This window comes from Cynocephalus volans, chromosome 15 (genome assembly GCF_027409185.1).
Source record: "Cynocephalus volans isolate mCynVol1 chromosome 15, mCynVol1.pri, whole genome shotgun sequence".
In the NCBI taxonomy this organism is placed as follows: Eukaryota; Metazoa; Chordata; class Mammalia; order Dermoptera; family Cynocephalidae; genus Cynocephalus; species Cynocephalus volans.
Window position 1 is genome coordinate 93,120,095 of NC_084474.1, and position 22,372 is coordinate 93,142,466.

General features: G+C 37.7%; 1 protein-coding gene across 19 annotated transcripts in view; it reads right to left on the reverse strand.

The window, feature by feature from the left end:
* PTK2 (protein tyrosine kinase 2) overlaps nt 1-22,372 on the reverse strand; it is a 299,259-nt gene that overhangs the window by 75,741 nt on the left and 201,146 nt on the right. For 9 of the 19 annotated variants that reach the window (XM_063079412.1, XM_063079404.1, XM_063079399.1 and 6 more), the window contains 6 exons: nt 19,560-19,643; nt 18,442-18,459; nt 11,679-11,735; nt 10,222-10,242; nt 9,005-9,102; nt 533-617 (listed from right to left, as the gene is read on the reverse strand). In XM_063079412.1, coding sequence (XP_062935482.1) covers nt 533-617; nt 9,005-9,102; nt 10,222-10,242; nt 11,679-11,735; nt 18,442-18,459; nt 19,560-19,643 — 363 coding nt within the window. Of the gene's footprint in view, nt 1-532; nt 618-9,004; nt 9,103-10,221; nt 10,243-11,678; nt 11,736-18,441; nt 18,460-19,559; nt 19,644-22,372 lie in introns of those variants that run through there. The other 10 variants (XM_063079414.1, XM_063079408.1, XM_063079413.1 and 7 more) reach the window with 7 other exon arrangements.

Below are 22,372 nucleotides of genomic sequence, written 5' to 3' on the forward strand. Positions count from 1 at the left end.
CTCACCCAAGGCAGCTTCATCATGGAATGCACAAAGAGCCAGAGGGATGCAGGTGAAGAAAATCACTTCTAGTTAGTCACCTGGGAAGCCATCGGAAAAGTTTTCTTCTGAGGTTTCTTTTGCGGTCTTTCTGATTTTGTAGCAGAACTACTCCTTCACTAGTCTATGAGCTCCATGAGGGCAGGGGCTGTGTTTGTTTTGTTCACCTCTAGATTCCTAGGCACCAGCAGTATCTGGGCTAGGATCATTTATACATCTGCCCCATTTCCAGTGCAAAGATGTTTAATGGTACAGGTACCAAAGCATTAAGGGAAAGTAAATCAATCTACCTTTACACATAAAACACCATGGTTTACCTGGAAAAATCTGTAGATATGTGCCTGTACAAATATAGACATTAATTTGAATGCAAAATAGTAAATGTAGTTGTCTCATAAAAATCAAAGCATCATTTTTCTTACTTCTTCAGAGCAGTTTGAATTTCACAGATATAAAGTCAGATGGAGTTCCACAGAAATTTCTAGAAACTTACAGGCTTCTTGAAGAAATTTCTCTCTCACGCTGTCCGAAGTACAGTTTTTACATGTTTTAATTGCAACCGCCAAAGCTGGATTCTCCTGTGTTAGGGAAATTATAGAATCACACACACATGCAAAAAGGTTCTCTATATTAATCAATGGGTACATTCAAGAAAAGCTGTTTGTTTTGCAACTATGTGGATTCTGGACCAGACAGAATCAGAACTGTAAAATCTCAAGAATGAGAGGAATACTTAAGATAAAAATATTCTATATAAAATCCCCAGAGAAAAATGGACATGCATGTGAAATGTTGCGGGCAATTCATTTATTCATTTATCTACAAACATTCTTTAGGTATCTGCTATATGGCAGGTGGTTTTCTAGGTGCTTGAGATACACCAGTGACCAGAGGCAGTGGTCCCTGTTCTTGCCAAGTTTACATCCCAGTGATGAACAGACAACAAACACAAGAAGTTAAATACATAGTATGTTAGAAGGTAAAGGTGTTATGGAAAAGCGGGGTAGTAGATCAGGATATGGGAGACTAGATGGTGGCTGCTATATGTGGTAGACCTCACTGAGTAGATGAGAGTGAAGAACTAATGGAGGAAGAGGAGCTGGCCAACCAGCCGAGTCGGGGACGTTACCGCTGGCTGAGGGACATGAGCAGACTAGTGTGGCTGAAGCAAAGGGTATGTGGAAGGAGGGTGGAGACGATGGGGTCAGACAGGAATTGAAGGGCCAGACCACAGGGCCTTCTGGGCCAGATGTGATTTTACTCTAAGTGCAATGGGGAGCCAGGACAGGGTGTGAGCAGAGGAGCACCACAGCTTGATCTAAAGTTAAGAAGGAATACTGGCTGTGGTGCTGAGAAATGGCGGCAGAGAGGCTAGGTTAGGCACAAGGAGCTCTTCAGGCAGCTACTGCAGGAACCCAGGGGACAGATGATGGCGGCTCGGACAAGGGTCATAGCAGTGGAGGGACGAGAAGGGTTGAGATGCTGGTATACTCCAAAGGTAGGACAAATGTGGCTCCTAATGGATTGGATGTGAGAGAGAATCAAGTTCAGGTTTTGGGCCAGAGAAACTAGCAAGATGGAAGGGGATGATCAGAAGCTCAGCTCTGGATGTGATGAGGTTGAGACGTCAGTGAGACAGCCCAGACACACAGGTGGCATGGGCAGTAGGATATGTGACTGGAGCTCAGGAGAGAAGTCTGAGCTAGACATAGAAATTTGGAAGGATAGTCGGCTCTCTGTATCCGCAGCTTCCCCATCTGCACATTTAACCAATCTTGAATCAAAAATATTTAAAATAAATGAATAAATAAATCAACGGCCGAACTATAAAAGATAACACGATTAAAAGCAATGTAGTATAACAACTATTTACGTAGCACTTACACTATATTAAGTATTATAAGTAATCTAGAGATGATTTAAAGTACACAAGAGGATGTGCACAGGTTATATGCAAATACTATGCCATTTTATATAAGGGACTTGAGCATTGGTGATTTTGGTATTTCCTCATGTATACCGAGGGATGACTGTAGTCCAGTCTACAGGACTGGAAGAAATCACCAAGTGAGACAGAGAGGTCTGTGGACCGTGCTTTGAAGCTCTACAATATCAAGAGGTCAGGAAAAAGAGGAGGAAGTGGCAAAGCAAACTAAGAAAAGGTGACCAGCAGGGCAGCAGAGAAACCAAGAAAACATTCTGTCCTGGAAGCCAAAAGGTTTATCTTTTATTTGACGAGTTCAAAAGATAGAGCTTAATAAATACAAGAAATAAGAGGCCATTTCGAGCAAATCAATAAAATATCATGGATTATTCTGGATAGCAGCTGTATGAGGGTACTTCAAAAGCTCATGGAAAAACAGAATTGAAAGACAACATGAATCTTCCCATGAACTTTTTGAAGTACATTCAGATGTGCCCATCATACACTGGGGTTTATGTTATCTTTGCCAGAATCACCTTATTTACTGTATATTATTGTAAGGAGTCTCACATTCTGTTATGGAGGTGGACAAGGAGAAAAGGAAGAGCAAAGGGGAAAAAAAAGGGGAGAAATGGGGAATTTACAAATGCTTAAGATACACTAAATTATGTCTCTGCTCCATTGTTGTTATTCCTTGCCTCCTTTCTAAGAGTCTTTTCCTCCTCCCTTGTGAAACACGGATGAAACCAACCAGGTAGAGACCGCAGCTCTAGGAGGGAAGAAGACAGGAAACCATGGCGTGTGTACATCGTTTCAATCTTTCTCTTACTCCTTCTGCTCCCTGGGAGTGGCTAGGTGGTGTCAGATAGGTATGGAGAGTGCTGAGCCATCTGGTCCCTGATGGGGCTATATGATCTCTGTCTTCACCTTTCTCAATAGGTTTTGAACATTTCTATGCTTTATGTAGATTATCTCATTGGGCTTATGTCTTCTTCTTGAGAATGAGCTACAAGACTGGGCCTAGGACATGCATTTTGTAGAAGAGTCAATAGAGGCTGAAAGGCTAAGTGGCTTGTCCAAGGTCATCCTTTTAGGAGGAGGCAAGCTCCTTCTGTTATAGAGGCTGCTTTCAGAGTGAGAACAATTCATAGTTATGGCTAGTAGCAGGTAGTGGCAGCAGCATGGTAACACTGTATCCATCTAAGCAGAAGCCACTGTCCCCAGCTGGGATGGAAATGCCACTTGTCACAAAGTTTGGCTCTAAAATGGTGCCCACGGTTAGTTTCTTTGGTGCTGGCAAAGCTTGACTATGCCAAGCTTTCTCTGAAGAGCTCTTGCTACATAACTGTGGGTAGCTGTTCCCATAAATATTAGTCACGGGCAGAAGAAACTGGCATTAGAAGAGACTTGGGAAGACAAGATATTACTTCTTATCTTTTCAATGTTGGAACACCTGGGGTTCAGTCATGGACTCAACTCTATTATAAGTTATTTCATCTAGTGCTGAAGGACTCAAGTACCACTTATATTTCTAAATTTACATTTTTAGTTCTGACTTTTCCTTTCAGCCCAGACACATACACCAAACCCACCTATTTCTTCTCTCCACATTTTTTTTTTTTTTTTTTTTTTTGGTGGCTGGCCAGTATGGGGATCCAAACCCTTGACCTTGGTGTTACAAATACTATGCTCTAACCAAGTGAGGTAACTGGACAGCTCCTTGTCTTGACTTTTATTTTAAACTGCATATGCCCAAAACAGAACTCTGGATATCTCATTATGAGGGTGAATTTTATGTGTCCACTTGACTGTGCCATGAGGTGCCTGGATATTTGGTTTATCATTATTCTGGATTCTTCTGGATGAGTTTAACATTTAAATCATCAGACTGAGTAAAGCAGATTGCCCTCCCCAATGTAGGTGGGCTCATCCAAGACCCTCCCACAAGTAAAAGGAAACCCTTTCGGCCTGATGCCCTTCAAGCTGACACATTGGTTTTTCATGCCTTTAGATTTGAACTGTACCATCAGCTCTCTTGCCAGCTGCAGATCTTGGGACTTGTCAGCCTCCATAATCACATGAGCCAATTTCTTATAATTGACATCTATAACTGTATCTACATGTGTCCTGTTAGTTCTGTCTCTCTGGAGAACCCTGACTGATATACCCACTATCACATCTGTTTCTCCCATAGTCTTCTCCATCTCACTTAAACAGTAAATGAACAGTTGTTCAAGGGGAACAATCTATTTTTGATTCTTCTATTTCGCACATTCAGCAATCCAGGATCAAGTTCTATTGCCCCTACCTACAGCACACATCCAGAATCTGACCTGCTGTAACCCCAGCACCCTCTCCTACACCACCAGCACCCCAGGTAGAGCAGCCACTGCCACCCTGCTCCAACCCTAATGGCATCATCTACTTTGCACCTCTGCCACCCAATCTCCTTATGGCAGTTAGACATTTTAATAATGTTAATCAGATCATCTCATTACTCTACTTAAAATCCTCCAAGGGTTTCCTTCCCAAGATACTTAGAATAAAAGCCCAACTCTTTACCACGGTCCACAGGCCCATTCTCCCACCTGAATCTCTCTTTCCCAGCCTCATTCGCTGCTCTCCAACACCACTTTCCTGTTGTCTTCCTTCTTGTTCTGCCTGCCTGCCTCTCCCCCAGATATCTGCTTGAGAACCTGTTCAGACAGGCCTTCCCTGACCCTCCTGCCCAAATAGTACCCAATCGCCTGCTCTTTGCTCTATCCAATTAGCTAACTTTCTTCATAACGCTTATCACAATCTATAAGGGTATTATCCATTTATTTACATACTTATATTCATTATGTACATTTACTGTTGTCTCTCACATGATCACACCATTATTTTATATATTATAATTATACATTTTAATATAGAGATAATACATATTGTCATTTACATTATAGTACTGTCTGTTTTCCATCACTAACATGAAAGTTTGAAGAGAGTAGGTACCTTGTCTGTCTTGTTTGTCAAAAAATCCCCATTCACATAGTGCCTGATTTATAGTATGTGCTCAATAAAGATTTATAGAAGTAATAAATGCTATTAATATCTATCATTTAAATGTAGAAGCTCATTAATGTTGGCTGTGGCATATTTTAAAAATATCTTATCTTGTATTTATTTATTCTAGGTTTTATACTTATACATTATTTGATTCCAGGAAACAAAAAATATTTTCAAACAAGAGAAATATAAATGGAAAATGATTGTAATACAGATTCAGGAGACTGCAGTCCCTTTCTTAACCTGTAGAGGAGGCACTTGCCAGATGCCTCAGGGCAGGATTTCAGGCGGCAAGAGTGACCTGGTCCTGGAGGACAGAGTAGCTGGCTCACACACAACGTGAACAAGAGCACAGAATGCTTATCTATTAAATGTCTGAGTTTAGAGCTTTCCTAGAATCATTACCTATATACTGTGCTAAAATGTAATCCACTTTGATTTGAATGAGTTAGTCTGTCTTTCTTAACTAGACTGTAAACTTCTTTAGGATCAGGAGTATGAATTCTGTCTCTGTCTAGATATTGGGGTGGCCAATTATAATAGGTATACAAAAAAAAAAAAAAACCCAAAAAACTATTATGGTTGGTATACTGTATAAATGACATAAAATGTCCATTTTACAGACTGAGTAACAGCACAAACTTCCATAAGACCATAAAACCATTATCAGTCTTGTCAATTAATACTCAAATACTCACTAAACATGGTGCTTTAACAAGACGGTCCAAAGAAATACAAACAAAATACTGCTCCCTAAAGACTCAGAATTTCAAATGGATGCTAAGCATAGGATTCCATAGGTAGCACATATGTGAAGGGCCACACACAAGCAGACCATGGGGCTTAGCCACAGATGGACCAAACTGCTGGAGAATGAGTCAGTTCAAAGCAAGCAAGACCAGAACACGTGCTAAGGGTTTTTTCCTAAAAACTGCAAAGTTAGTAACGTGGTAACTGCTCAAGATATGATTTTTAAAACCTTCTATACAATACAGGGAATATTTAGGGAGAGAGAAAAGTTTTTCAATGTTCAATGAAAATATCACTCTGTGGCCAATATGCCTAGATAAGAGATGCATGAGTAGGGTCTGAATTAATAAGGGCTAGTAGACATTTAAAGGACTTCAACAAATAAATCTAGAGAACAACCGTTTTAGGATGAATTAAGAGAAAAGTTGATTTAATAATAGATTTTTTAAGTCTGGGATAATAATAGAGAATGTACAAATGAAATGCTCAAAGGATTAAAAATAAGTCTGATAATCTTTCCTAACAAAGAAAAAAATGTGTGCTAATAAGACTTTAGATTAACTTCATGTTTACTGACTCTTTGAATGAAGTTCGAAGTTCATAGAAGGCTGCAAGACCCCCACATGCCCCTGGGGGGGCCTTTCCTGGCCTTGCTTCCTCTCACTTTCCTCCTCTCTCACTACTTTGCAGCCACACTGGCCCCCTGATGGTGTCCTGTCCTACAACAGGGCCCTTGCAGCGGCTGCTCCTTCTGCCTGGCACATGCTTTCCGCTGGGAACGTTCACAGTCTGCTCCCTGCCTTGCTTCAGGGCTCTGCTCACATGGCACCTTGTCAGGAGGTCTTTCCGACCATCCCATGTGAAGGAGCATCCTGAGTCCCCCTGGCCCATGTTTGTTTCTCTTGGAACACTTATTCTCCCCTCTTGATGTTTACTGTATTTGTTTCTGCTCTTTCCCTTGTGTCTCTGATAGAATTTAAGCTCTGTGAGAGCAGGAACTTCACCTGTTTTCTTCACTGTTAAGTCCCCACCACCTAGAAAAGAATAGCTGTCACACAGTGGACAACTGATAAATAATTGCTGAAATAATTAACAGAATCTCAAATAAAGTAACCAATGGTAAGTCCTTGCCCATGAAATTTATGCTGAGTTACATTTTGACCAATTAATAAAAATACTTGACAAAATATTATTTGATTTTATGGAATACTGAAGAGTATAATCTGGAAAAAGAATTTATAATACTAGGAGCCTAAAGAAATTAATAGATTGCTTTGCAATATAAAATTAGACTCCCACATTAAAAATAAAATAAACAAACACTGACATACAGTATGTATCAGAAAGATATTCAAGAAAATGTGAGCCCTGGTATTTTTCTGGGGCTGGGGTTCATTCAACAAATATTTAGTAAACACTAGACTATGAATATTTTTAAAGAAATTCTCTTGTATCTTCACAGCTAAAATGGATAAAATCCACCAACCCTACCACAAGCTGTGTGACCCTGGTAAGTAAAATTATACTCCGGGAACTACAGAATGCTAATCTATCAAGAATTTTAGAAATAAAAGGAAGCTCAGAGATCATCTGGTTTAATTCCAATAATTCAGAATTAAGAAGCCTCATCTCATTCCATCTGACAGTGAGACGGAGATCTAAATTTACGTCTTTTCACTAAATCTAGATCCACTGCTCTTTCTATTGCATTTTGCCTCAAAGAACAGAGTTAAGACAATGAGAAGATAAAAAGAAATGTTTAAAAAAAAAAAAACTGAGAAAGGTGTAAACAGCTAAAAATATATAATTTGATGAAGTCTTTCAAAACTACTTAAAAAACTGAACTTCTAATTTGCTTAACTACATGGTGGACCATCACTTGTCCCTGATAAAAAACTTTTATAACTTTTTAAATATAAAAGTAATGTTCAGTTTATCACTAGTGCATGTGCAAAGAATATAAAAAATGGATAGATATGGAGTTACTGGGAAATAACACCATTTGCAGTTTCCAAAGAAGGGGTATCAAGAAAAGGGCCAGTTATCTATGCCACTGTAACTTTTTATGACCCATTTGTGTATACCTCTTGTTATTTTAGTTAAAAAAAAATTCTTTAGCAGGTACATAGTATTCTAAAATATCACTTTAAAAATCACTGATCTATTTTTCAAAAGACATAATAACAGGGGTTAGTGAAGATGTGGAGATACCAGCAGTCACATCGCTAAGAATGTGAAATGGTACAGCTGTCTTGGAAATCAGTTTGGCAGTTCCTCAGTTAAATATAGTTAACAAATGACAACTCCTAGGTGTAAACAAAAGAGAATTTAAAACATGTGTCCTCATAAAAACTTGTAAATGAATGCTCATAGCAGCATTTTAATAGCCAAAAGGTAGAAATAACCCAAATGTCCATCGATTAATGAATGGATGAACAAAAGGTGGTATATCTATACAAAGGAATATTATTTGACAATAAAAAGGAATGAAGTATTGCTAAATGCTGCAACAGGGATGAACCCTGATTGGCTAAGTGAAATAAGCCAATCAAAAAAGACCACATATTGTATGATCCCATTTATATAAAATGTCCAGAATAGACAAACTGATAGAGATAGAAAGCAGATGAATGGTTGCCAGAGGCTGCGGGAGGGTGGAATGGGAAATAACTACTAATGGGTATGAGGTTTCTTTCTGAGTTAAAGAAAAGCTTCTAAAATTGACTGTGGTGATGGCTGCACAGCTTTGTGAATATACTAAAAAGCACTGAATCATACACTTAAAAAGAGTGAATTTTATAGGAGGTAAATGATATCTTGCTTAAGCTATTTTTAAAAAAATTATTTTAAAAAGTCACTGATCGCTGTTAGAAGGTAAATTGAGGCAAATTAATGTTCTTTTCTTGAATATGCAGGTATGTGGGACTACTGGCTAGCTGTCACTGACTCTGGCCATTTGGTATGTCAATTCCTTTCAATGGAAGAGTCACCTATAAAATCTGTTACTGATGACACAAGCAGGAAGATTAAAATGAATAAAAGAAAGACCCAACCCTGTAGAAGCTAATTTTGCCATTTTTTTGGTTTCTGAATATACCAAGTAAGTTGACATCTATAATGAGCTTCATAAAAGACAACTGTGAATACCTAGAAGAACTAAGGACTCACAAAGACAAACAAAAGGCAATTTAAACTTAAACAGTCAAAACTAGTCAAGATTTTTGGTAGTCTTAAAGGACTTACTGGACTCATATAAACGCCCTGATGTACATCTCCAAATTGGCCTTCTCCAATACATCGTCCAAGTTCTATTCTCTCTCTTTGAATCTCATAATCCCTGGCTGCAAAACATGATGCATATATTAATAAATACTTAAATATAATAATCCAAATGTAGAAATAATGCTAGACACATTTCATTATTATCCATGAGTAAAAATTTCATCTGTGACACATCAATCTATGAAAATGCTTTAAACAGAGTGGAATTCTCTTAAACAATATTTGAAAGGAATTTATGTATCAGTTGTGGTACCGAATGAGCTACTAAAATAATGAGTTCTATTAAGGGTTGATTTTTTCATATTGTTCCTAGGAGTTTTTGAATGTTAGATTTATTTTATATTTACTTCATAATTTTTAAAATAATTTCTCCAAGTATTAAATTATATGATTAATTAGTAAGAGCTATTAGTTAAGGTATTAATATATGAAGACTATAAAAACACAGCTACTTAAAGCAATTATTTTACAAATAACTAAAGTCTGTAAATATGGAGGCAACATAAAAATTGTACCATGAGTAAACTTTATGCTTTAAAAGTTTAAGAGTTTTCCACTTCATTATAATCCTATCTTTGTGTTATTCATGGAGCTAAAAGAGTTCAAAGAGGTACTTTCTAAAAACTAACTTTAAAATTAAATGACTTGGAATCAAGGTTGAACATATCAGTTTAATAAATTATGAGCGCTTTATACTTTTCAGAGCATGTGCCTCAAATTAATATATTAAGTGTGATTTATACAAAATCAATTATTTAGTAGGCTGTTGAAGCACATAGACAGAAAATACCTACTAGGAACATAGTAGATTGACTTCTAATTCAATTAACTACTTGGTATTTTGATTTATTTCAACTAAGAAACTCATCCCTATAATCCATACTATATATATATTCCATTAGTGTAATCGCCAATGGAATAAACCAATAGCCAAATATTTTAAAACTTTCTCCCTGGTTTATCAGATTAAAAATCATATAGAACATTCAATCCAAATTTTAGATAGTTATTTTCCTCTTTAAAATCACTTTAGCTAGTAGGTCCATTGATTTAATGGTATGAGTAAATCAATAACAAACAGTTTAAAAATAAAAGTTAACTGAAAACTGAAACATCCCGTATCACTCCACAGGTTGCAATTGCAAGCAAACACAGTTATCTTAAAGGAATCCTGTTACCTTCATCTATTCCATAGCTTTCTGTATTGCAATTAAGAGAGAAAAAAATTGAAGACCTTGCTTAGAAATAACTAATAGCAATTAGGTTAACAACAGCAAACTTGGAGAATACATTTCACTAATATTTACTTTTTAAAATATTTTAAGCACAAATATGAGTTAAAAAAGAGAACTAAATACAAGCAAAACTAAATATATTCAAGGTAACTCAATGTTATTTAAACAATGTTTTTAAATTCCTATCACAAATTTCTATATTATAACTAACTCTTGTGGGGTCTGGATAAAAGTTATCCATGTTGTACATCTACTACTCAACTATGAATAATAAATATACAAATAAAAATTTGGATTCTCTGTAGAAATGTACAAATGACTAAATGGCTAGTCAAAAAATTACACTTAAAACATTTTTTAAAATTGCTACCAGAATTCAAAACATACAACTTAAGTTTCAGCTCCTGCCTCTTTTTTGAATCTCTGATAAAGGAGCTCTTGAAAGGGGACATGAAGTCTACCTGACTGGGCTGTTTCTCTTTATTTTGGTAATACCTCCTCAATGAATATAAAAATCCAAATGAGAACATCTTTTAAAATATTTACACAACAGAGTAAAGCACTTAAAACATTTACTTTATGAATATGTATAGATCTACTGAAATCAGGACATTCAGATTTTGAATTATTAAGGCTTCTGGAGCCTTCTTAAGAGGCAGGTTTAAGTTTTTTTGTGTGCAAAAGAAATTTCAAGGGCTTATCCAATTCACAATCTGGGCTTCCAGATTTTTCTCAATTAACAAGCTGCACATCACAGACAGGAGCAGAATCTTGACATTTCCAGGCTGCACGAAGTCATTTAAGAGGTCTGTCTCTCTTCCCATATCTTTAACCCCTTTGGTGCAGACTGAAGGCCAGAAGCTATTCGTATTGGTTAGTCAATGGCAATAAAGAACAAACAGCGTGGCCAGTTAGCACAGCCAGTTAGAGTAAGGTGTTGTAACACCAGGTCAGGGGTTTGGATTCTTATATCAGCCAGCTGCCAAAAAAAACCCCAAAACCTAAAAATGAAAACGAAACAAAAAGAACAAACGATCTCAGGGGGGATGCAATTCTTTGAATGTGTGTGTGCATACACACATACATACTTAACCTTTAAATAATACTGATTTTCTACATAGAGAAAATACTCTAATCAATAAAGGTATATTACAGAGCCAGAAAAAAAGATTATAAAAATCCAGTAAGTAAACTAAATTATTGCAGATATTTGAGCTTTTGGCTTCTGACCAACCTTATAGTGGATACATGTAGAATTCTAAAGGGTGAAAAGAATATTTCTGTTAAGTACTCAATGGGGTATTAAAAATGGTTCTAAAAGAAAAATAAATATCTAAAACTTTTAAATGTGAGGAGATATCTGGCAAATCTGAGCATGAACAAATCAGAAGTCTACTTACTTGAGGGCATGGTGTAAGTATCTTCTTCATCTATAATCTCAGCATAATCATCTGTTTCTGTAGGAAAAACACAACATATGTTGGAAGAGGTTAAATATTTGACCTCAGGCCTTTAATATAATTTGATAAGGCAAAATGATCTGCCTAAATCCCCTACTATGCCAAAATATTCTTAAAACACTGTTACTCAGTTTTTGCTCACACATGAGTCATTTATGGAAATAAAAGTGACATCACTGTCCAATATGTTATAATACACAGACTTGTTTATCAGAGAGCAAAGCTAACACAGAAAGCCCTTGTAAAGAATAGAAAGACATGAAACAACTAACTACGTATATGATTCAAATTAACCAATCTGTACTGACTGCAAAACTCAACCTTAACTACAGCAAATACACGTTTAATACAGTGTTGTCTATCAAGATTTCTCCAAACAAGACTGGTATCCTCAAAACACCATACCTGATTTTATTAATAATTAAAACTTGACAGTTTATATAAAGCAAGTTTACATAAAGTAAACTTTCTCTTTTAGAAACAAATGGGCAGCCCAACTTTTGGGGAGAGTAAATGAGATAATTTATTTCATATGTTCAGGGTTGAAAAATGCAATGCAGGAATTTATCTTTCATAACTTTTTCACTCAGGTATTTGAAGAGTATACATTAATGTCAAAAGAGTAAAAGATATACCAAAAAGAATAAAATGAGAACAACAACATATTAAAATGAGTTATTTTTTGAGAACATGTCAAGGAATTCCAGTATTTTCACTTATTGCTTTCAGTAAAGCAGCGACTTAAAAATATACCACAATATAAATGGGAAATTAAAAAAAAAACCCACCTAAAGAAAACAGTCACTATTTTGGATAACAATTATACTGAAAAATCATTTGAGTATTGTCTGTGTTTCTCTTTCTGAAAAAAAGGAAAACCTTTAGTGGCTCCATGCATGAGGATTTTAGTGGCTGGGCCATTCTTGTGAGTCAGTAAAGAAGTAGCAATATTTTCTGATAAATCATTTGAAGAGAATTCTATTTTGAAAATTTGACCTGGTATCCACATTTAACCCCAGAGAAACTAAAAGCTACACGTTCTTTCTTCTGTCCTGCCATTGTTACTTCACTCAGACATTAAATGCATAGAAATCTAAGAAAACAGAGAACTATATATATAAACTTTATATATATATAAACTATATATATATATAAACTATATGTATATGTATGTATATATCTAGTTTACAGTCATTAGGATACAAATCACTCCACATACTGCTATGGTAACGATTGAGATCAAACCTGTAACTGGAAGAATTCACTTCTTAATGTGTAATCATCATTAAAAGTGTTTAAAGTAAAAAAATTTGGCTGGCAGAATGTAATGCCAATAAATTAATTTTCCTTAAGACATTTATCATATGTAAATTATTCCTAAATCCTGTATGACAGGTGGATAATCCATATTATTCTTATATGCTTATGAATAATACTATTTACAGTATTAAAGAAAAAATTTTAATTTACCCCATGTTCTTTTAATTAAAAATTTTAATTTACCTTATGTTCTTTTACTTACATTTTTCTCTCTTATCCTGTTCTCAGTAAATACAAAGAATAGTATATTGGCATGTTGTAGGCCTATACTTTTGTGTAAGATGGCCTATCAAAAGGCCTTGTGAAAGAAAATTTGGGGACAGAAGGGAGCTGCTAGGGCACTGGAAACAAAAAGGACTAAGTGGGGGAAATCTCTACTAGCTAAGACAGCAGAAGCAACACAAGTCACAGGCATGGCCATCTGCCAATCATTTACTCTTTTGATTCCATAAGTTAGCAGGCTTAATTTTACGACACTCCCTTCAGAAAACTAATGCTACTAAGGCTGCATTTCTACAAGAAACAGCCCCAGTCCCCTCACTGCCTTCTTTCTATAAAGCACATGCCTTTAAAGGTAAAATGCTTTAGATGTTCTTGATGTTGCAGGTTTCTGGGAGTCAATGTTGATCACGCTTCCTGACTCTGCTTCCATGACCCCTGCTGCCCTGTTACCCAAATTGCTCTAGAATCTTCAAAAACCTGCACTTGGCTCTTAGTTTTATATCACAGCTTCATATGGCTGCAAGGCATCACTGCAGGCCTGTTCAGAAGCCCATGTCCCTCAGGGAACAGGAGTCTATTGCCTGAACCACGAAGGGCATAAAACTGATAATGACAGCAATGGAAGTGACCTCTGAGGGCTTACCACACACTAAACCTCATGTTGGCTCAGAGCAAATGTTGACTTCAGCCAAAGTGTCACCTATTCAGAGACCTTTCCTCACGCTAATATGCCCCACCACCATTGCTCTTAACCATGTTCCCTGATTTATTTTCCTCTCTGCCTATAACTACCTGATATTATTTTGTTTCCTTATTAACTGTCTGCCTACTTCTCCAGAATGGACCATCCACTGGAACAGAACCCTCATGTATCTTGTTCTCCGCTATGTCCTCAGCATCCAAAATGCCTGGCACAGAGAAGGTGCTCAAGAAATACATGCTAAACAACAGGAATGAATACACTGCGACAATACAGTGAGGGGACCACATATTCCCAGGGAACTGAGCAAAGGAGTTAAAGTCACCTGTGTGAGGTGGCACAGACAATCAACTGCTGCAACACATAGGACAAAGAAGACAAGTACACATTTGGGGCGACCTACTTGACTTTGGGAAGTCACTTCACCTGGCTATGCTTTCGCTGTGTTCACATGTGTAAAATGAGAGCATCATCCACCTTGTGGGGTTGTTGTGAGGATTATGGGACATGCACAGGAAGCTGAGACGTGGCCCTGTGCATGAGTCGGTCAAGAAATGGCAGCTGCTCTCGTGGTCTTGCTTCTTCTGAGGGCTCTCTGGAAGGGAACTAGGCAGCTGATGGACTAGGATCCCTTTGTACTGGTACTTTCAGTCTGTCTTCCTGGTTTGACTGTAATGCCTTCAAGAACATTGCATTTTATAACCCCCCCAGTAGAGATATCACCCCAGAGATAAATCCAAAGGAGTAAAAATAAAATGGCTAGCACACAACAATGATTTGGGAAAAACCATGTTGCATAAATTTCAGTTAATTCACATAATCACAAGAAAGAGCCTGTAATTTTTCTTTTAAGGCTATGTGAATTCTATATAAAACCTTTGAGGATATAGTCAAAACAACATGAGAATTACTTATAACGATATTTGGGGTGCAGATATCTGTACTATGATGTAATGTGAGTAGAGAATTTTTACTGCAAGGAACTTATGGGTTGATTCTCATGAGGCAGAGTCAACATTGTTGAAAGTACGTGGACCCGCAAAAGTTTGAAACCTTTTACAGAGGAGTTTTTTAAGAGGTAATACTTGGGATGTTTCTCCAGGAATTCTCAATATTGATTTGGTTATATTTTATTTTACTTTCCTGGCTTTTAGGATTGTGGGATAGCATGACACTGATTATTTTTACATATTCAAAGGCACTGAAATATTAGAGTCCAGCCTGAAACTGCCTGGGTACCCCCCTAAAATAATGGTACCATAGAAGAAAAATATAAAGAAAAAATGAAACAGTTTCAAAGATCTGGGCACAAATAAAGGAAGCTAGATCTTCATTCTCCATTTAATAATGATGACGATGACAAATATTAAGAGCTTACCATATACTATACACTGATATAAACACTTAAGTATATTGTTATTTAATCTACCTATATATGTCGTTTGATATGGTACTATTATTATCATCCCTGTTTTGCAGGCAGGAAACTGAGGCACCAAGGGGATATATAAACTCCTCAAGACCCCAAAGACAAGCAGTGGCAGGCTGGTATGCATCACAGCACTACAGCACAGAGCCTGGGTTTTGAAGCACGATGCTTCACCCTCCGTTATCTTTCAACAAAGTTTACAGGGACTTTTATTTGTGAAACCAGATACTCTCTGCTTTGAAACTATAGAATGTTTTCCTAGGGATATTTTGGGTTTTTTTTCCCCCCAACAGGGGCACAGTTTTGCTCTAGGGATGCTCACAGGAAGGCTCATCTGGACCTGTGTACTTCAGAGACAATTTCAGGATGCCTGTCCCATGAATTAAACATTTAAAAATAAACACACACACACACACACACACACAAAAAGGAGACTTCTACAACTTTGGATAACATTATAATTTGAATGGCTTTGTATGACAATGTGTAGTAAAATTAAAAAGATGCAAAGACGTGTTAAAAGAACAGAAACTGACAGCTCAGAAAAAAAGAGAGAAAAGTTACTAAGTTCTTATTAAAAACAAGGTAAAAAGAAACACAGTAAAGTCACTATTGAAAGTATCAACACGCTTTTTTTTTTTTTTTTTTGGTCTTTTTCGTGACCGGTACTCAGCCAGTGAGCGCACCGGCCATGGCTATATAGGATCCGAACCTGCGGCGGGAGTGTAGCTGCGCTCCCAGCGCCGCACTCTCACAAGTGCGCCACGGGTCGGCCAGCCGACATGCTTGCATGACATTAAAGGCTCATGCTCGGTCACTTAAAGAGCCTGATGCCTCTGGAGTTACTGCAAAGAGGGTCAGTTTACAGTTTGGTGGAGAAGAGATACCATCACTTGGTTTGTAAACAAAAGGAAGTGCATAAAACCCTTCAGGCACAAAAACTTCTCAATGTACTAAAAACCTGCTGAATTTCCCATGTGTGAGGTAAGATGTGATTCTGTCACCACACTTGTTCCGTTTTCGGTGGGTGGCAACTGTGCACTGGCTTGGATACCAGCAACTCTGACAACCTGTTACCTTGACTGGCTTCCTTGCTTCTCCCCAGGGCGATGGGGCCCAGCCAGAGGGAGTAGGAAGTTTGATGAGTCATCCATACCTTATATTAACATCCTTACAGTGACTAGGTTGTTCAGGTAAGTCAGTGGGGACTAACCAATTTCAGTTTCTTATTCAACCTGGATAATCCAGATGTGCCATTAACTCTAGAGGCTTGTGAAGCAGTAGAAAGAGTTCTTTTTTAGGAGTCAAGAGGAACCCAACTTTGCTCTTTAATATTAACTAGCAATGTGACCTAGACAGGGATTGGCAAACTTTTTCTGTAAAAGGCCAGACAGTAAATATTTTAGATTTTGCTGGTCATAAGTTTCTGTTGCAACTACTCAACTTTACTATTCAAATTATAGCCTGTAAGCAGCCACAGACACTATGTATCAAATGGTGGGACTATGTTCTAACAAAACTTTATTTATGGACACTGAAATTCGAATTTCTATAATTTTGATATCATAAACATTATTCTTTTAACTTTTTTCCTCCCAAACAATAAAAAAATTTAAAAGTCATTCTTAGTTCAGGGGGCAGTATAAAAACATGTGGGCCACGTTTGGCCCATGGGCTCAGTTGACCCCCCTGACCAAGACCAAGTGATTAAACCCCTAAGGCTCAGCTTACTCACAAGTAAAAATGGGGATAAGTATATTTGTCCTTGCTACTCGGGAAATTCAAATGTGGGGAAAAAACATAAAAATGTTCGCATTCTACCAACGTGGTAATAACCATTTGTTTGTAGACATTTATTTAAATTTTAATGCTTTCACAGTAATATGCACAAAGACCATTTCTACAACCACTTTTACACATGAAGACACAAGAGATGAAGCAATTTGCTTGAGATCACTCAACCAGTCAGTTGGTGAAAGAAAAAAGGGCAAGGCTGCAGCCTAAGACACTCGTCTCTAGCAGTCTTGGACTCATCACTTAATTAGTTTCCTCACTTGCAAAACAGTGAAGACAATACCCAGTGATGTTTGGAATGACTGCTTTAAGAACTAGGAATCATGTTGGTAAAGCGCCTGCACACAGGAAGCTCTCAATGAACGGTAGCTGCTAATTTATTACTATCATGGTATCAATCTAGAAATGAACCAATTCTCTGGTTTCAAATCTCATGAAAAGCTGTACTTTTCCAAAGTCATATTTAGTTAATATCACTCAGTGCAATCGCTTTTCTCATTATACCCAAGCAATCCTATCCTGTCACAGAAATGAACATAGGTGATATCTTCAGTAAAAGCATTCTTTCATTTCATCACGATGAAAAAAATGCAATACCCCCTTAATTTTAGTTTATAAAACCTCGTTCTTTCAGCATAAAGGAGTATAAAGTTTCATGAAGGAAGTACACAAAGTGAGAAACAGTAAGACATTAAATGTGATTTTAAAATTTCTAACTTATTAAGTGCTATCAACTATTTGAAAAGCAATCATTATCATTATTGCTGCTATTTCCCTATATGTTAGTGTGGCTCTTTTTCAAAAATCACTTTTCATTCTTCCTTTTCTGATTCCTCATTCCTAGACTGATACATATGCACACACACAAACTGTGCTTGGAAAATACAGTATGTGGATTTCTATTATTTACTGCTTTCAAATATGACTAATTTTGCCAAGTGAAACAATTTTGACAATTTTCTGGAACTCTAAAGTTTTAACAGTGCAATCTAGAAAATTCACTACAAATACATACAACTCAAATTTACCACTGAGATGTAATAAACTAATAGTTATCCTTTCCATGTCAAAGCCCTACATAATTTTGGAGATCTTTTTTTTTTTTTTTTTCCATACCATTTTGTACTTGGTTCTGTTGGGTTAAAACCACATTTTGCCTTTCATTAAAAAATAAACTATATTTATTTCTATAAATAACTATCTCATAGCAGTAACACAAATGTGAAAATAAATATTACCGTCCCCACTAATTTCATCTGCAGATCCAGGTGGCATGCAAAGAAAGGGGGAGTAGGGAACAGAGGGAAGGAGAAACAGGAAAGAGAAGAGGGAAGAGGGGGGGAAAACACACTATTAAAATGACAAGTAAATCAAAGTGTAAGAAAAACAAAAAAATTACCTCCCCACAAGATATCTAATTCAAAAGGTAAAAGAAAGTTTATGGTAGGAAGTATGTTTACTTGCATTTAAGGGCATTATGCCAAGTTTTAAGCTGCCAACATATTCAAAATTATACAGTAGTACTGTAGAGTTTAAATTGGTTTCTACCATAGTAGGTAAGATTAATTTGACTGCCTCATAATTAAATATTAAAAATGTTTCTATCTCCCTCAAAGGGAATTTGTGTCCTCTTAGACAAAAATAAACACAAATTAGTCATTAATGTGAGGGTTAAATGATAACCAGGAGCATAAGGCCTCAGCATGACTACTCCATGAGCCAGTGGGATTGAAATATTACATGGTAGATGTGGGCCAGGCCCACTACTAGCAACTGTAGGCAGTTCAGTACTTGCAGCTCTGCTGACAAGTCAGGTTCCCATTTAAATTTGTATGGAACAACAAATTTTTTTCTGAACAGTTCAGACAAATTACTGTTCCAAATATTACAAATAATCTTTGCTTTCCTAGAAAACTCTCCAAATGGCATGACTGCCTCTACTATGCAGCACTCCTAAATATCTGCTCCCAAACATGAAAGGCAGATAACTGGAGTTCACTCTGACCATGTTCCCTCATTCAGGTGCATGCTATATTAGGAAATCCACAATGCAAACCATATGGTCTTGTTGACCCCAGTGGGAAAACAACACAAATGAAACTGGGAAGCTATTTCTTGCCCTGTCATGCATTCAAAAACTAGCAAAAAGCCTTCTATTCAAAACAGCCGCTCAAAGATTGTCAGACACAAAATCTTGCCCCCCGTTATCGCTTCTGGACAGTGGCCAACACATACACTAACAATCAATAAAGCTCTGATCTGTTCAGGACAATGTTTAAGCATCTGGTTAGAGCTGGTTTCTTGGGGGTACTCTGGTTAATGGGAGAGAGAGCCTGTGCAAATATGAGTGCAGTACCCGTATGAGGAGGTTCATGGGAACAGAAGACCAAAGGGAGAAAGCGCCTAGCTTTCTTAACTTTATGCTGGCAGTGACTGACTCCTTTACAAAGAGGCAAGAGGAGGAAAAAGAAAAATAGAAACAAATTATTTCAATACAAAGGATAACTTGTTACATATTTATAAAAACAAATAGAAAACTGCAATGCTTTTATTTGACTATTGCACACCTTAATTCTTACTATGAATGACCTGTTTTAAAAAGCATTAATATTTTAAAATGTTATTTCTTGTTTTAGTAAAGATTAGCACTAAAGAAACAAGACATAATGAGAGTCTCTCAGCTGTGCAGAGCCAGCCAACTGAAGGTACAGATATTTTTACAAACAAAACTGAAACAAAATGAAACAAAACAAAAAACGAACACCAATAATTGATTCAAGATTCTTGTGAACATTTAACCTTCAACCATGAAGGAAAAACTGCAGAAAACTTAGCAGACCTTGATTTGTGAAAGAGTTTTATGAGCAATTTCCCCCAAATCATTAGCAAAGACACAGACTCACAGATCTGGAGTGTATACCTTGAATAAATTACCTTAACATAAAAAACTGGTGATGAGGATGTTTGAATACACAGCATCGTTTAGTCATTTGCTGGCACATTCTGTACTCAAAACTCTTTTGAGAGTCAGTTCTCTTATCTGTTAAGCACTAGCTGGATCAACAAGACACACCTTGGCCTTCCAGGAGCACAGCGCACAGCAAGGAAGAGAAGCAAGGGACAGAGAAGCAACAGTTACAGTGCGGCCACAGCAACACTGGAAAGTCCAAGCAAGGGATGCAGCCCTTCAAGATGCGTAAGTTGGAAGATGAAACAGATACAGGCAGCATGCAAAAGTTAACTCAGACCCACAGAGTACCATCAAGAGAGGTCAGGATTCCAAGTGTGGGCACAGGGAAAACAAGGGTCAGTACTGACTGGCTATATAGATGGCTACGATATTATTAACTTTATCAAAATATGAGGAACAGAAACTAGAAGAACTGAATACACTTGAGTAAATATTTTTCCAATGGTATACTTTGATTCCAACAACACTGACTATTTCTTCTTATCGCTTGATTTGAAAAGCAACATTTATCATACACTAAATTCTGAACTTCCTATGTGATGGCCCTAGAGTACAGCTCTCTCTGGTCTCTGGGTGAAGAGGGGCCTGACCTGACAACTGCATGCATGGTGTGACGCTGGGTGAGATTCTGGATGGGAATGGGGGAGTCCATGGGATTTCCCGGGCACCTGGCACGGAACAACCACTCCATAAGTGCTAGCTAGCTATTCTTATTTTCCTACTAGTTTTTTCTAAACTGAGCTGAATATTCTTCATAGTGACGTAAAAAGCAAATAATTCTTTAAAACCATAAGGATAACATTTCCTAAGTAATACCGAGAATATTATTTCACATCATAAAAACAAAAATAAAAGGTACTAGGATCTTTGTTTTATTTAAGATAATCATTTTAATGTATTTATTGAACACCCAACGAGCACACACCATGTGGATGCTGTGGGGTTACAGCAGTGAACAAAATAGGCCCCCAAACTCTTAATTTATGGAGCTTATGTTCTAGTATGAGAGAAAGAAGATAAACAAATAAGTGAATTATGTGGTATGTCAACATGTAAGTGCTATAGGGAAAAACAGAGAAGAGGAATAGGGTACACTTTAATGAAGGAGTCATCTGCAAGACTTCCAGGAGGAGAGGAGTGGGCCAGGCACATATCTGGGGAGGCCAGCTTGGGCAGAGCAGACAGCAGACGCGCAGGCCACGGCTCTGCAAAGTTCAGCATGGGCACTCACCAAGGAGCCGAGGAGGCCATGCAGGGAGGTTGAATCTGTGTGTGGGTGGGACAGGGAATGTGGCAGATCTCTCAGTGAGGTAACAGAAGGCCAAAGGGTCTAGGACCTGTAGCTCAGGAATGGGCTCTGGCTTTCATTCTGATGACATCAAAGGTGAATGAAGTGGGAAGGAGAGTGACATCATCTGTCCTACTTTAAAGGCTTCCTGTGAGCCCTCTAAGGGGAGCAGGTAAAACTGTGAAAATCTAGGTTGGAGACTGAGGGGAACTTGAACAAGGGCAGTTGCATGGAAAGTTGGACTGGGAATATAACCGGAAGAATGCGTCAATTCAAATTTGCCAGTGGATTGAATATGAGAGAAGAAAGCAGAGAGAAGCATCAAGAATAACCCTAAGGATGGTCTGATCAGCCAGAGGGTAAGAAGTGCCACTTAAGTGAGTGGAGAAGAGGAGAGGAGTGGGTTTGGCGTGGACACAGGAGTTCTTTTCCAACACATTAACTTTGAGATGCTTATTAGAAATCTGAGTGGAATGGTGAGGAGGACGTGGCTGCAGGGTCTGGAAGTCAGGGAAAAAGTCTGAGATTGAGATGACAGTCTGGAAGTCGCCTGCATAATTAAGCCATGAAACACAATGAGATCCCCAAAGCGGTGACAGTGGGTGGCAGGAAGTGGTGGAAGTACTGAGTCCTAGGGTCCTCAAGCAATTTCAAGAAGTAGCAATGCTGAACAGCAGCTACTCTTGTGAAGAGTCCTGTTGTAAGGGGACTATTGGGGCGAGTGAGGTTAGAAGTGGTTTTTAAGGTGTGGAAACCACAGTATGTGATGTGCTGATGGGAAAGACCTAGCAGAGAGGGAAAAAACCCTGATTACTAGAGAGCAGGGAAAATTCCGGAAGAGGCAACAGCAAGTGATCGGAGCTGGATTGGTGGGAAGTTAGAAATAGCTGGGTGGGGGCAATTCATCTAC